We start from the raw sequence: 15,059 nt of genomic DNA, 5'->3' as shown, positions 1-15,059 counted from the left end.
CTAACTAACAGAAAACAGAGAGTCGGGATAAATGGGCCATTTTCCAGTTGGCAACAGTGACTAGTGGGGTGCCGCAGGGATCGGTGCTGGGGCCTCAACTATTTACAATCTATATTAATGACTTGGATGAAGGGACAAGAATGTAATGTAGCCAAGTTTGCTGATGATACAACAATGGGTGGGAAAGCAAATTGTGAGGAGGACACAAAAAATCTGCAAAGGGATATAGACAGGCTAAGTGAGTGGGTAAAAATTTGGCAGATGGTAAAACGTGAGGTTATTCACTTTGGCAGAAAAAAATTGAAAAGCAAATTATAATTTAAATGGAGTAAAATTGCAAAGTGCTGCAGTACAGAGGGTCTTGGGGTCCTTGTGCATGAAACACAAAAAGATAGTATGCAGGTACAGCAAGTGATCAGGAAGGCAAATGGAATGTTGGCCTTTATTGCAAGGGGGATAGAGTATAAAAGCAGAGAAGTTCTGCTACAACTGTACAGGGTATTGGTGAGGCCACACCTGGAGTACTGCGTACAGTTTTGGTCTCTGTATTTCAGGATGGATATACTTGCATTGGAGGCTGTTCGGAGAAGGTACAATACAAACTGAGCCAAGCCTTACGTGTTTAAAAAAAAGCCGAGCTCACCAACCCATAAATATAATATGGTAGTAAAAGTCTGACAAGCCCACTCGCAATAGAATCATAGAAATTTACAGCACGGAAGGAGGCCATTTTGGTATATTGCATCCGGGCCGGCCGACAAAGAGCTATCCAGCCTAATCCCACATTTCGGCTCTTAGTCTGTAGCCTTATAGTTCATGGCACTTCAAGTGCACATCCAAAAACCTTTTAATTGTGGTGAGAGTTTCTGCCTCTTTCAGGCAGTGAGTTCCAGACCCCTGCCACTCTGTGGGTGAAAACATTTCCCCTCGCTTCCCCTCTAAACCTCCGAACAATTACTACAAATCTATGCCCCTAATCTATAAATCTAGGCTAATTAAGGCAAGCATTCCGTATGCCTTCTTAACCACCTTATCTACCTGGCCTGCTACCTTCAGGGATCTGTGGATATGAACTCCAAGGTCCCTTTGTTCCTCTACACTTCTCAGTGTCCTACCATTTAATCTGTATTCCCGTGCCTTGTTAGCCCTCCCTAAATGCATTACCTCACAGCATATGAGTGATGGGCCTTACATTAAACATCCGTAAGACAAATTATCAAGATCCATGATGAGACCTAAGACAATGTGGACCACTTTCCATAACTCGGGAGCCTACTGTCAACAAGGGCAGACATCAATGGCAAAGTCCAACACCGTCTTCAGAGTGCCAGTGCAGTCTTCGGTCACCTGAGGAAGTGAGTGTTTGAAGACCAGGATCTCAAACCAAGCACCACGCTCATGGTCTACAGGGCAGTAGTGATACCCACTCTCCTGCATGCTTCAGAGAGATGGACTATGTACAGCAGGCACCTCAAAGCGCTGGAGAAGTACCACCAATGATGCCTCTGCATATCTACTGGAGGATAGGTGCACTGACGTCAGTGTTCTCGCTCAGGCCAACATCACCAGAATCGAAGCACTGACCACACTTCGATGGGCGGGCCACATTGTCTTATTCCCGACTCTAGACTCCCAAAACAAGCGCTCTACTCAGAGCTCCGACACGGCAAGCGAATCCCAGGTTAGCAGAGGAAACGCTTCAAGGACACCCTCAAAGCCTCCTTGAAAAAGTGCAACATTCCCACCAGCACCTGGGAATCCCTGGCCTTAGACCACTGAAAGTGGAGCAGAAGCATCTGGGAAGGCTCCGAACGCCTCGAGTCTCTTCGCCATGAGCACGTGGAAGCCCAGTGCAAACAGCGGAAGGAGCGCACGACAATCGAAGCACCCCACTCACCCATCGCTTCAAACACCATCTACCCCACCTGTGACAGGGACTGTAGATCCCACATTGGTCTTATCAGTCACCTCAGAATTCAGTGTGGAAGCAAGTCATCCTTGACTCAGAGGGACTGCCTAAAAGAGACCTCACACTTCTCCGGATTCAATTCCATTTGCCACTGCTCTGCCCACCTGACCAGTTGATTGATATCTTCCTGCAGTCTGCAGCTTTCTTCTTCATTATCAACTACACGGCCAATTTTTGTATCATCTGCAAACTTCTTAATCATACCCCTTACATTCAAGTCTAAATCATTGATATGTACCACAAAAATTAAGGGACCTAATATCAAGCTCTGCGGAACCCCACTGGAAACAGCCTTACAGTCACAAAAACACCCATCAACCATTATCCTTTGCTTCCTGCCTCTGAGCCAATTTTGGATCCAACTTGCCACTTTGCCCTAGATCCCATGGGCTTTTACTTTCGTGACCAGTCTGCCATGTGGGACCTTATCAAAAGCTTTGCTAAAATCCATACACACTACATCATACGCACTACACTCATCCACCCTCCTTGTTACCTCTTCAAAAAATTCAATCAAATTAGTCAGACACAACCTTCCGTTAACAAATCCATGCTGACTGGCCTTGATTAATCCACATTTGAGGTTAGGCTGTCTGGCCTGTAATTACTCGGTCTATCCCTTTCCCCTATTTTATCAGAGCAATGGGAAGGTGATGGGGGGGGGGGGGCGTGGAAACAGGCAATAAAAGTGGCCAGCATTGTCCACATCCTGAGAAATAATAAAATAAGCAGCAGTGATAAAATTGTGGAGACATATCTGCATCCTTTGAACCATCCCAATCAGGTCATCAGTGCAGAATGACCTTGATGTGCTTTACCTTTCTCGTTGTGTCCTTCTCCTCGCTGGTGCCGAGTCAGGTTACTGGAGCGGTAAAAGCGCTTCTGGCACAAAGTGCACTCAAAGGGCTTCTCACCCGTGTGGATTCCCTGATGCTGAATCAAATGACTCGAGGTGTAAAAGTGTTTCTTGCACACAGCACACTCAAAGGGTTTCTCGCCGGAGTGAACTCGCTGATGGACCACCAGCTCACTGGGCCGGCTGAACTGCTTCTTGCACTCGGGGCAGTCCAGCCGCTTCTCGCCAGTGTGGATACGCCGGTGAACAGTCAGATCACCGGGTCGGTTGAATCGCTTCTTGCAGTCCACGCACTGGTACGGCTTCTCACCACTGTGAACCCGCTGGTGCACCATCAGGTCACTGGGGCTGTTGAAGCGCTTGCCACACTCGGGGCACTCGAAGGGCTTGTCTCCGGTGTGGATGCGGTGGTGCCGTGTCAGGTGGCTGGAGGTGAAAAAGCGCTTTGTGCAGACGTGGCATTCGAACTTCCTCTCCCCCGTGTGGAACTGCTGGTGCCGGTTCAGGTGGCTGGAGCGGTAAAAGCGCTTCTTGCACACAATGCACTCGAAAGGCTTCTCACCAGTGTGGACACGCTGGTGGACTCGCAGCTCGTTGGACTTGCTGAATCGCTTCATACACAGGAGGCACTCGAAGGGCCTCTCGCCAGTGTGCACCCGCAGGTGGGCATCCAGCAGGCAGCGCCACCGGAACCCCTTCCCACATGTCATGCACCAAAAGGCATGGCCCCCTGGGACACCCAGGGGAAGCTGGCTGGGCCCAGGCATCTCACACGACTCTGTCTGTTCATCAATTAATATCTCAGATTCTTTCAGCACTTCCATGTTGCTGGGTATATATGCCCCGCTATGTTTCCCAAACCTAAAGAAACACAAGATTCCTGCGGTTAGTTCTGGATTGAATGGAATTTGGAGCTGTCTGCTGTGGTAAATGAGGAGCTTGCTGCAATACGGCATGAGAGAAAAGTAGATAAAGAGGAGGCACTAGGAAGGCTGGCGATAATTAAAGTGGACAAGTCTCCCGGCCCGGATGGGATGCAGCCTCAGTATCGGAGGGAAGCAAGGGTAGAAATTGCAGAGGTGCTGGCCACAATCTTCCAATCCTCCTTAGATACAGGGGTGGTGCCAGAGAACTGGAGGGTTGCAAATGTTACATCCTCATTCAAAAAGGGAAGGAGAATAAAGCTGGCACTGACAGGCAGTCAGTTTAACATCGGGTGTGGAGAAACTTTTATTAACAATGGGCTCAATTTTCCCCAGTATTTGCTCTGTTTTTTTTTGGAGTAGGCTGCTTTTTCTGGCCTAACTTAAAAATCCCCAGTTTCCCCAATCAATTTTCACCAGCGTAACCAGCCACCTACGCCAATTCTGGCCATTTAGGCAACTTTGGCCAGCTAATAGTTACTCCATTTCTACTTAGGCCAGCGAATGTGGTCACTCGAGAAAACCCTTCCAGACAGTTAAAGAAATCGGCACAGGTAAGTGCAGCAGATGCCCGGACAGCAGGAAAGGTAAGGGGGGGGGGGGGAAAGAGAGAGGTGGGGGGGGGAGGGAGAGGGAGTGGGGGGAAGCCTTTGACTGGGACGGAGGAGACCACTCAGCCTGGACTAGGGGCGGGAGAACGCACCGGCAAGCCCTTCGGCCAGGGCTAGGGGTAGGGGAGCAGACTGGGAGGCTGAAGATAGGGCAGGGTAGGTGAGGAGTGGGTCATTTTGAGCCGGGATCGGTGTGGGCCGGCCCGTTGCCATCCCGGGACGAAAGGAACCTGCACACATTGGCCCGCTGCCTCCCCACAGCAGTTTTCAGCCCAATCTCAGCCCTTTTTCAGTTTCTAACCTGAGCCCTTCTGAGCATCCCTCGTTACCCTAGCAACATCAGTTTTTGCCGCAGGCCTTAAGCTCCACCCTCAAAGCTGAAGGCCAATCTGCGCTGCTCCAAATGCAAAGTTAATTCCGGTGAAACTTGGATTCTTTTTTGCCGCATTTGGGCCACTAAAAAATCGTGAGTACCTCTTCAACTGCGCCAAAAATCACCCATGTGGAAAATTGAGCCCATAAATCCGGGAATAAATTAACAGCCACTTGGACAAGCACGGACTAATAAAGGAGAGCCAGCACGGACCTGTTAAGGGCAAATCGTGTTTGACTAACAGGATTGAGTTTACTGACGAGGTAATAGAGAGCATGGATGTGGGCAATGTATGTGGACTTTCAAAAGGCGTTTGATAAAGTGCCACATATTAGTTCTGTGAGCAACATTGAAGCCCAAGGGATAAAAGGGGAGCATGGATACAAGATTGGCTGAGGGATAGAAAGCAGAGAGTTGTGGTGAATGGCTGTTTTATGGACTGGAGGGAGGAATACAGTGGAGTTCCCTACGGTTCAGTACGAGCACCAATGTTGTTTCATATATATATATATATATATTGAACTCACTTTTACAGTGCAATCAAGTCTTCCTCAATTTCGAGGGACTGCTTATGATGATATTTATTAATGACTTGGACTTGGTGCGAAAAGGGCACGGTTTCAAAATTTGCAGATGATACAAAACTTGGAAGTATAATAAACAGTGATGAAGATAGAGATAGACTTCAAGAGGACAGACAGGTTGGTGGAATGGAGGGACATCCCCCTTCTACTGGGGACAGTTTTCACACCACCCTCCGGGCACCGGACACACACGCTCTCTCGGCGGGCACCGGGTATTGGGGACACGCTTTCATTCCCCTGGTATTGGGGACACGTTCTCACTCCCTGGGTATCCGGACACGCTTTCACTCCCCGGGTATTGGGGACACGCTCTCACTCCCTGGGTATTGGGGACACGCGCTCACTCCCCGGGTATTGGGAACACGCTCTCACTCCCCGGGTATTGGGAACACGCTTTCACTCCCCGGGTATTGGGGACACGCGCTCACTCCCCGGGTATTGGGGACACGCTCTCACTCCCCGGGTATTAGGAACACGCTCTCACTCCCCGGGTATTGGGAACACGCTCTCACTCCCCGGGTATTGGGAACACGCTCTCACTCCCCAGGTATTGGGGACACGCTCTCACTCCCCGGGTATTGGGGACACGCGCTCACTCCCCGGGTATTGGGGACACGCCCTCACTCCCCGGGTATTGGGAACACGCGCTCACTCCCCGCGTATTGGGGACACGCTCTCACTCCCCGGGTATTGGGAACACACTCTCACTCCCTGGGTATTGGGGACACGCTTTCACTCCCCGGGTATTGGGGACAAGCTCTCACTCCCCGGGTATTGGGGACAAGCTCTCACTCACTCCCCGGGTATTGGGAACATGCTCTCACTCACTCCGCGGGTATTGGGGACAAGCTCTCACTCACTCCCCGGGTATTGGGGACACGCTCTCACTCCCCGGGTATTGGGGACAAGCTCTCATTCCCCGGGTATTGGGGACAAGCTCTCACTCCCCGGGTATTGGGGACAAGCTCTCACTCACTCCCCGGGTATTGGGGACAAGCTCTCACTCACTCCACGGGTATTGGGGACAAGCTCTCACTCACTCCCCGGGTATTGGGGACAAGCTCTCACTCACTCCCCGGGTATTGGGGACAAGCTCTCACTCACTCCCCGGGTATTGGGGACAAGCTCTCACTCACTCCCCGGGTATTGGGGACACGCTCTCACTCATTCCCCGGGTATTGGGGACACGCTCTCCTTCTCCCCGGGTATTGGGGACAAGCTCTCACTCACCGGGTATTGGGGACACGCTCTCTCGCCGGGCACCGGGTATTGGGGACACGCTCTCTCGCCGGGCACCGGGTATTGAGGACACGCTCTCATTCCCCGGGTATTGGGGACACGCTCTCACTCCCCGGGTATTGGGGACACGCTTTCACTCCCCGGGATTTGGGGACACGCTCTCACTCCCCGGGTATTGGGGACACTCTCTCACTCCCCGGGTATTGGGGGCACGCTCTCACTCACTCCCCGGGTATTGGGGACACGCTTTCACTCACTCCCCGTGTATTGGGGGCACGCTCTCACACACGCCACGCGTATTGGGGACACTCTCTCACTCCCCGCGTATTGGGCACATGCTCTCACTCCCCGCGTATTGGGGACACGCTCTTTCTCTCTCACTCCCTGCGTATTGGGGACAGGCTCTTTCTCTCTCACTCCCCGGGTATTGGGGACACACTCTCACACCTCGGGTATTGGGGACAAGCTCTCACTCCCCGGGTATTGGGGACACGCTCTCACTCCCCGGGTATTGGGGACACGCTCTCACTCCCCGCGTATTGGGGACAAGCTCTCACTCCCCGCGTATTAGGGACACTCTCTCACTCCCCGCGTATTGGGCACATGCTCTCACTCCCCGCGTATTGGGGACATGCTCTCACTCCCCGCGTATTGGGGACACTCTCTCACACCCCGCGTATTGGGGACACGCTCTCACTCCCCGGGTATTGGGGACACGCTCTCACTCCCCGCGTATTGGTGACATGCTCTCACTCCCCGGGTATTGGGGACACGCACACACTCCGCTCCATATTGGGGACACTCTCACTCCCCGGGTATTGGGTACACGCTCTCACTCCCCGGGTATTGGGGATACGCTTTCACTCACTCCCCGGGTATTGGGTACACGCTCTCACTCCCCGGGTATTGGGGACACGCTCTCACTCACTCCCCGGGTATTGGGGACACGCTCTCACTCACTCCCCGGGTAGTGGGGACACGCTCTCACTCACTCCCCGGGTATTGGGGACACGCTTTCACTCACACCCCGGGTATTTATAACACGCTCTCTCTCACTCCCCGCGTATTGGGAACACGCTCTTTCTCTCTCACTCCCCGCGTATTGGGGACACGCTCTTTCTCTCTCACTCCCCGGGTATTGGGGACACGCTCTCACTCCCCGGGTATTGGGGACATGCTCTCACTCCCCACGTATTGGGGACACGCACTCACTCCCCGCGTATTGGGGACACGCTCTCACTCCCTGCGTATTGGGGAGACGATCGCACTCCACGCTTATTGGGGACACTCTCTCTCTCTCTCTCACTCCCCGGGTATTGGGGACACACTCTCACTCACTCCCCGGGTATTGGGGACACGCTCTCACTCACTCCCCGGATATTGGGGACACGCTCTCACTCCCCGGGTATTGGGGACACGCCCTCACTCCCCGGGTATTGGGAACACGCTCTCACTCCCCGGGTATTGGGGACTCGCTCTCACTCACTCCCCGGGTATTGGGGACACTCTCTCACGCCCCGGGTATTGGGGACACTCTCTCTCTCTCACTCTCCGGGTATTGGGGACACGCTCTCACTCACTCCCCGGGTATTGGGGACACGCACTCACTCACGCCCCGGGTATTGGGGACACGCTCACTCACGCCCCGGGTATTGGGGACACGCTCTCAGTCACTCCCCGGGTATTGGGGACACGCTCTCACTCACTCCCCGGGTATTGGGAACACGCTCTCACTCACGCCCCGGATATTGGGGACACGCTATCACTCACGCCACGCGTATTGGGGACACTCTCCCACTCCCCGCGTATTGGGGACACGCTCTTTCTCTCACACTCCCCGGGTATTGGGGACACGCTCTCACTCCCCGGGTATTGGGGACACGGTCTCACTCACGCCACGCGTATTGGGGACACACTCTCTTTCCCCGCGTATTGGGGACACGCTCTTTCACTCTCACTCCCCACGTATTGGGGACACGCTCTTTCTCTCTCACTCCCCGGGTATTGGGGACACGCTCTCACTCTCCGGGTATTGGGTACACGCTCTTACTCACCGCGTATTGGGGACACAATCTCATTCCCTGGTTATTGGGATTACACTCTCACTCCCCGCGTATTGGGGACACACTCTCACTCACTCCCCGGGTATTGGGGACACGCTCTTACTCCCCGCGTATTTGGGACACGCTCTCACTCACTCCCCGGGTATTGGGGACACTCTCTAACTCCCCGGGTATTGGGGACACTCTCTCTCTCTCGCACTCCCCGGGTATTGGGGACACGCTCTCACTCACTCCCCGGGTATTGGAGACATGCTCTCACTCCCTGGGTATTGAGAACACTCTCTCACTCCCCGGGTATTGGGTACACGCTCTCACTCGCCGGGTATTGGGGACACGCTCTCACTAACTCCCCGGGTATTGGGGACACGCTCTCACTCACTCCCCAGGTATTGGGGACACGCTCTCACTCACTCCCCGCGTATTGGGGACACGCTCTCACTCACGCCCCGGGTATTGGGGACACGCTCTCACTCACGCCCCGGGTATTGGGGACACTCTCTCACTCACGCCCCGGGTATTGGGGACACACTCTCACTCACGCCCCGGGTATTGGGGACACGCTCTCACTCACGCCACGCATATTGGGGACATACTCTCACTTCCCACGTATTGGGGACACGCTCTCACTCTCCGGGTATTGGGGACACGCTCTCACTCTCCGGGTATTGGGGACACGCTCTCACTCTCCGGGTATTGGGGACACGCTCTCACTCCCCGGGTATTGGGGACACACTCTCACTCACTCTCCGGGTATTGGGGACACGCTCTCACTCCCCGCGTATTGGGGACACGCTCTCACTCTCCGGGTATTGGGGACACGCTCTCACTCTCCGGGTATTGGGGACACGCTCTCACTCTCCGGGTATTGGGGACACGCTCTCACTCCCCGGGTATTGGGGACACATTCTCACTCACTCCCCGGGTATTGGGGACACTCTCGCACTCCCCGGGTATTGGGGACTCTCTCTCTCTCGCACTCCCCGGGTATTGGGGAGACGCTCTCACTCACTCCCCGGGTATTGGAGACACGCTCTCACTCTCCGGGTATTGGGGACACGCTCTCACTCCCCGGGTATTGGGGACACACTTACTCACTCTCCGGGTATTGGGGACACGCTCTCACTCACTCCCCGGGTATTGGGGACACGCTCTCACTCACTCCCCGGGTATTGGGCACACTCTCACTCACTCCCCGGGTATTGGGGACACGCTCTCACTCACTCCCCGGGTATTGGGGACACGCTCTCACTAACTCACTCCCCGGGTATTGGGGTCACTCTCTCACTCCCCGGGTATCGGGGACACGCTCTCACTCACTCCCCGGGTATTGGGGACAAGCTCACTCTCTCACTCCCCGGGTATTGGGTACACGCTCTCACTCCCCAGGTATTGGGGACACGCTCTTACTCACTCCCCGGGTATTGGGGACACGCTCTCACTCACTTCCCGCGTATTGGGGACACGCTCTCACTCACGCCCCGGGTATTGTGGACACGCTCTCACTCACGCCCCGGGTATTGGGGACACTCTCTCACTCACGCCCCGGGTATTGGGGACACGCTCTCACTCACGCCCTGGGTATTGGGGACACGCTCTCACTCACGCCACGCGTATTGGGGACACTCTCTCACTCCCCGCGTATTGGGGACATGCTCTCACTCACTCCCCGGGTATTGGGGACACGCTCTCACTCACGCCCCGGGTATTGGGGACACGCTCTCACTCACACCCCGGGTATTGGGGACACGCTCTCACTCCCCGGGTATTGGGGACACGCTCTCACTCACGCCACGCGTATTGGGGACACACTCTCACTCACTCCCCGGGTATTGGGGACACGCTCTCACTCCCCGGGTATTGGGGACACGCTCTCACTCTCCGGGTATTGGGCACACTCTCACTCACTCCCCGGGTATTGGGGACACGCTCTCACTCACTCCCCGGGTATTGGGGACACGCTCTCACTAACTCACTCCCCGGGTATTGGGGTCACTCTCTCACTCCCCGGGTATCGGGGACACGCTCTCACTCACTCCCCGGGTATTGGGGACAAGCTCACTCTCTCACTCCCCGGGTATTGGGTACACGCTCTCACTCCCCAGGTATTGGGGACACGCTCTTACTCACTCCCCGGGTATTGGGGACACGCTCTCACTCACTTCCCGCGTATTGGGGACACGCTCTCACTCACGCCCCGGGTATTGTGGACACGCTCTCACTCACGCCCCGGGTATTGGGGACACTCTCTCACTCACGCCCCGGGTATTGGGGACACGCTCTCACTCACGCCCTGGGTATTGGGGACACGCTCTCACTCACGCCACGCGTATTGGGGACACTCTCTCACTCCCCGCGTATTGGGGACATGCTCTCACTCACTCCCCGGGTATTGGGGACACGCTCTCACTCACGCCCCGGGTATTGGGGACACGCTCTCACTCACACCCCGGGTATTGGGGACACGCTCTCACTCCCCGGGTATTGGGGACACGCTCTCACTCACGCCACGCGTATTGGGGACACACTCTCACTCACTCCCCGGGTATTGGGGACACGCTCTCACTCCCCGGGTATTGGGGACACGCTCTCACTCTCCGGGTATTGGGGACACGCTCTCACTCTCCGGGTATTGGGGACACGCTCTCACTCTCCGGGTATTGGGGACACGCTCTCACTCCCCGGGTATTGGGGACACACTCTCACTCACTCTCCGGGTATTGGGGACACGCTCTCACTCTCCGGGTATTGCGGACACGCTCTCACTCTCCGGCTATTGGGGACACGCTCTCACTCTCCGGGTATTGGGGACACATTCTCACTCACTCTCCGGGTATTGGGGACACGCTCTCACTCCCCGCGTATTGGGGACACGCTCTCACTCCCCGCATATTGGGGACACACTCTCACTCCCCGCGTATTGGGGACACGCTCTTTCATTCTCACTCCCCACGTATTGGGGACACGCTCTTTCTCTCTCACTCCCCGGGTATTGGGGACACGCTCTCACTCTCCGGGTATTGGGGACACGCTCTCACTCATCGCGTATTGGGGACACAATCTCATTCCCTGGTTATTGGGAACACACTCTCACTCCCCGCGTATTGGGGACACACTATCACTCACTCCCCGGGTATTGGGGACACGCTCTCACTCCCCGCGTATTTGGGACACGCTCTCACTCACTCCCCGGGTATTGGGGACACTCTCTCTCTCTCGCACTCCCCGGGTATTGGGGACACGCTCTCACTCACTCCCCGGGTATTGGAGACATGCTCTCACTCCCTGGGTATTGAGAACACTCTCTCACTCCCTGGGTATTGGGTACACGCTCTCACTCGCCGGGTATTGGGGACACGCTCTCACTCACTCCCCGGGTATTGGGGACACGCTCTCACTCACTCCCCGGGTATTGGGGACACGCTCTCACTCACTCCCCGCGTATTGGGGACACGCTCTCACTCACGCCCCGGGTATTGGGGACACGCTCTCACTCACGCCCCGGGTATTGGGGACACTCTGTCACTCACGCCCCGGGTATTGGGGACACACTCTCACTCACGCCCTGGGTATTGGGGACACGCTATCACTCACGCCACGCGTATTGGGGACACTCTCTCACTCCCCGCGTATTGGGGACACGCTCTTTCTCTCTCACTCCCCGCGTATTGGGGACACGCTCTCACTCCCCGGGTATTGGGGACACGCTCTCTCTCACGCCACGCGTATTGGGGACACACTCTCACTCACTCCCCGGGTATTGGGGACACTCTCTCACTCCCCGGGTATTGGGGACATGCTCTCACTCACGCCACGCGTATTGGGGACACACTCTCACTCACTCCCCGGGTATTGGGGACACTCTCTCACTCTCCGGGTATTGGGGACACGCTCTCGCTCCCCGCGTATTGGGGACACGCTCTCACTCTCCGGGTATTGGGGACACGCTCTCACTCTCCGGGTATTGGGGACACGCTCTCACTCTCCGGGTATTGGGGACACGCTCTCACTCCCTGGGTATTGGGGACACACTCTCACTCACTCTCCGGGTATTGGGGACAGGCTCTCACTCCCCGCGTATTGGGGACACGCTCTCACTCTTCGGGTATTGGGGACACGCTCTCACTCTCCGGGTATTGGGGACACAATCTCATTCCCCGGTTATTGGGAACACACTCTCACTCCCCGCGTATTGGGGACACACTCTCACTCACTCCCCGGGTATTGGGGACACGCTCTCACTCACGCCCCGGGTATTGGGGACACGCTCTCACTCACGCCCCGGGTATTGGGGACACGCTCTCACTCCCCGGGTATTGGGGACACGCTCTCACTCACGCCACGCGTATTGGGGACACACTCTCACTCACTCCCCGGGTATTGGGGACACTCTCGCACTCCCCGGGTATTGGGGACACGCTCTCACTCTCCGGGTATTGGGGACACGCTCTCACTCTCCGGGTATTGGGGACACGCTCTCACTCTCCGGGTGTTGAGGACACTCTTTCACTCCCCGGGAATTGGGGACTCGCTCTCACTCATTCCCCGGGTATTGGGGACACGCTCTCACTCACTCCCCGCGTATTGGAGACACGCTCTCACTCCCCGGGTATTGGGGACACGCATTCACTCACTCCCCGGGTATTGGGGACACACTCTCACTCATTCCCCGACTACTGGGGACACACTCTCGCTCATTCCCCAGGTATTGAGGACACTCTCTCACTCCCCGGGTATTGGGGACACACTCTCAATCACTCCCCACATATTGGGGACACGCTCTCACTCCCCGGGTCTTGGGGACATGCTCTCACTCCCCGGGTATTGGGGACACGCTCTCACTCCCCGGGTATTGGGGACACACTCTCACTCCCCGGGTATTGGGGACACGCTCTCACTCCCCGGGTATTGGGGACACACTCTCTCGCACTCCCCGGTTATTGGGGACATGCTCTCACTCCCCGGGTATTGGGGACACGCTCTCACTCCCCGCGTATTGGGGATACGCATTCACTCACCGCGTATTGGGGGCACTGCCTCTCTCTCTCACTCATCGCGTATTAGGGACACGCTCTCATTCACTCCCCGGGTATTGGGGACTCTCTCACTCACCGGGTATTGGGGACACACTCTCTCACTCCCCGGGTATTGGGGACACTCACTCACTCCGTAGGTATTGGGGACACACTCTCACTCACTCCCCGGATATTCGGGACAATCTCTCACTCCCCAGGAATTGGGGACATGCTCTCACTCACTCCTCGGGTATTGGGGACACTCTCTCTCTCTCTTACTCCCCGGGTATTGGGAACACTCTCACTCACTCCCCGGGTATTGGGGACACGCTCTCACTCCCCAGATATTGGGAACACGCTCTCACTCCCCGGGCATTGGGGAGACGCTCTCACTCACTCCCCGGGTATTGGAGACACGCTCTCACTCCCTGGGTATTGAGAACACTCTCTCACTCCCCGGGTATTGGGGACACGCTCGCACTCACTCACTCCCCAGGTATTGGGGTCACTCTCTCACTCTCCGGGTATTGGGGACACGCTCTCACTCACTCCCCGGGTATTGGGGACACGCTCTCACTCACGCCCCGGGTATTGGGGACACTCTCTCACTCACGCCCCGGGTATTGGGGACACACTCTCACTCACGCCCCGGGTACTGGGGACACGCTCTCACTCACGCCACGCATATTGGGGACATACTCTCACTTCCCACGTATTGGGGACACGCTCTCACTCTCCGGGTATTGGGGACACGCTCTCACTCTCCGGGTATTGGGGACACGCTCTCACTCTCCGGGTATTGGGGACACGCTCTCACTCCCCGGGTATTGGGGACACACTCTCACTCACTCTCCGGGTATTGGGGACACGCTCTCACTCCCCGCGTATTGGGGACACGCTCTCACTCTCCGGGTATTGGGGACACGCTCTCACTCTCCGGGTATTGGGGACACGCTCTCACTCTCCGGGTATTGGGGACACGCTCTCACTCCCCGGGTATTGGGGACACATTGTCACTCACTCTCCGGGTATTGGGGACACGCTCTCACTCCCCGCATATTGGGGACACGCTCTTACTCCCCGCGTATTGGGGACACGCTCTCACTCCCCGCGTATTGGGGACACAATCTCATTCCCCGGTTATTGGGAACACACTCTCACTCCCCGCGTATTGGGGACACACTCTCACTCACTCCCCGGGTATTGGGGACACTCTCGCACTCCCCGGGTATTGGGGACTCTCTCTCTCTCGCACTCCCCGGGTATTGGGGAGACGCTCTCACTCACTCCCCGGGTATTGGAGACACGCTCTCACTCCCTGGGTATTGGGAATACTCTCTCACTCCCCGGGTATTGGGGACACGCTCTCACTCCCCGGGTATTGGGGACACACTTACTCACTCTCCGGGTATTGGGGACACGCTCTCAC

The 15,059-nt window shown here is 56.1% G+C and overlaps 1 protein-coding gene across 2 annotated transcripts in view; it reads right to left on the bottom strand.

The window, feature by feature from the left end:
- The window catches only part of LOC139227735 (zinc finger protein 235-like), a 103,274-nt gene that overhangs the window by 10,081 nt on the left and 78,134 nt on the right, over nt 1–15,059 (bottom strand). For both annotated transcript variants that reach the window (XM_070858719.1, XM_070858718.1), the window contains exon 2: nt 2,788–3,686. In XM_070858719.1, coding sequence (XP_070714820.1) covers nt 2,788–3,649 — 862 coding nt within the window. In that variant the 5' untranslated portion in view covers nt 3,650–3,686. The remainder of the gene's footprint in view (nt 1–2,787; nt 3,687–15,059) is intronic.

The sequence above is a fragment of the Pristiophorus japonicus genome, chromosome 17 (genome assembly GCF_044704955.1).
Source record: "Pristiophorus japonicus isolate sPriJap1 chromosome 17, sPriJap1.hap1, whole genome shotgun sequence".
Classification (NCBI taxonomy): domain Eukaryota; kingdom Metazoa; phylum Chordata; class Chondrichthyes; family Pristiophoridae; genus Pristiophorus; species Pristiophorus japonicus.
Note: the sequence above shows the minus strand (reverse complement) of the source record. Positions and strands in the feature narration are given on the sequence as shown.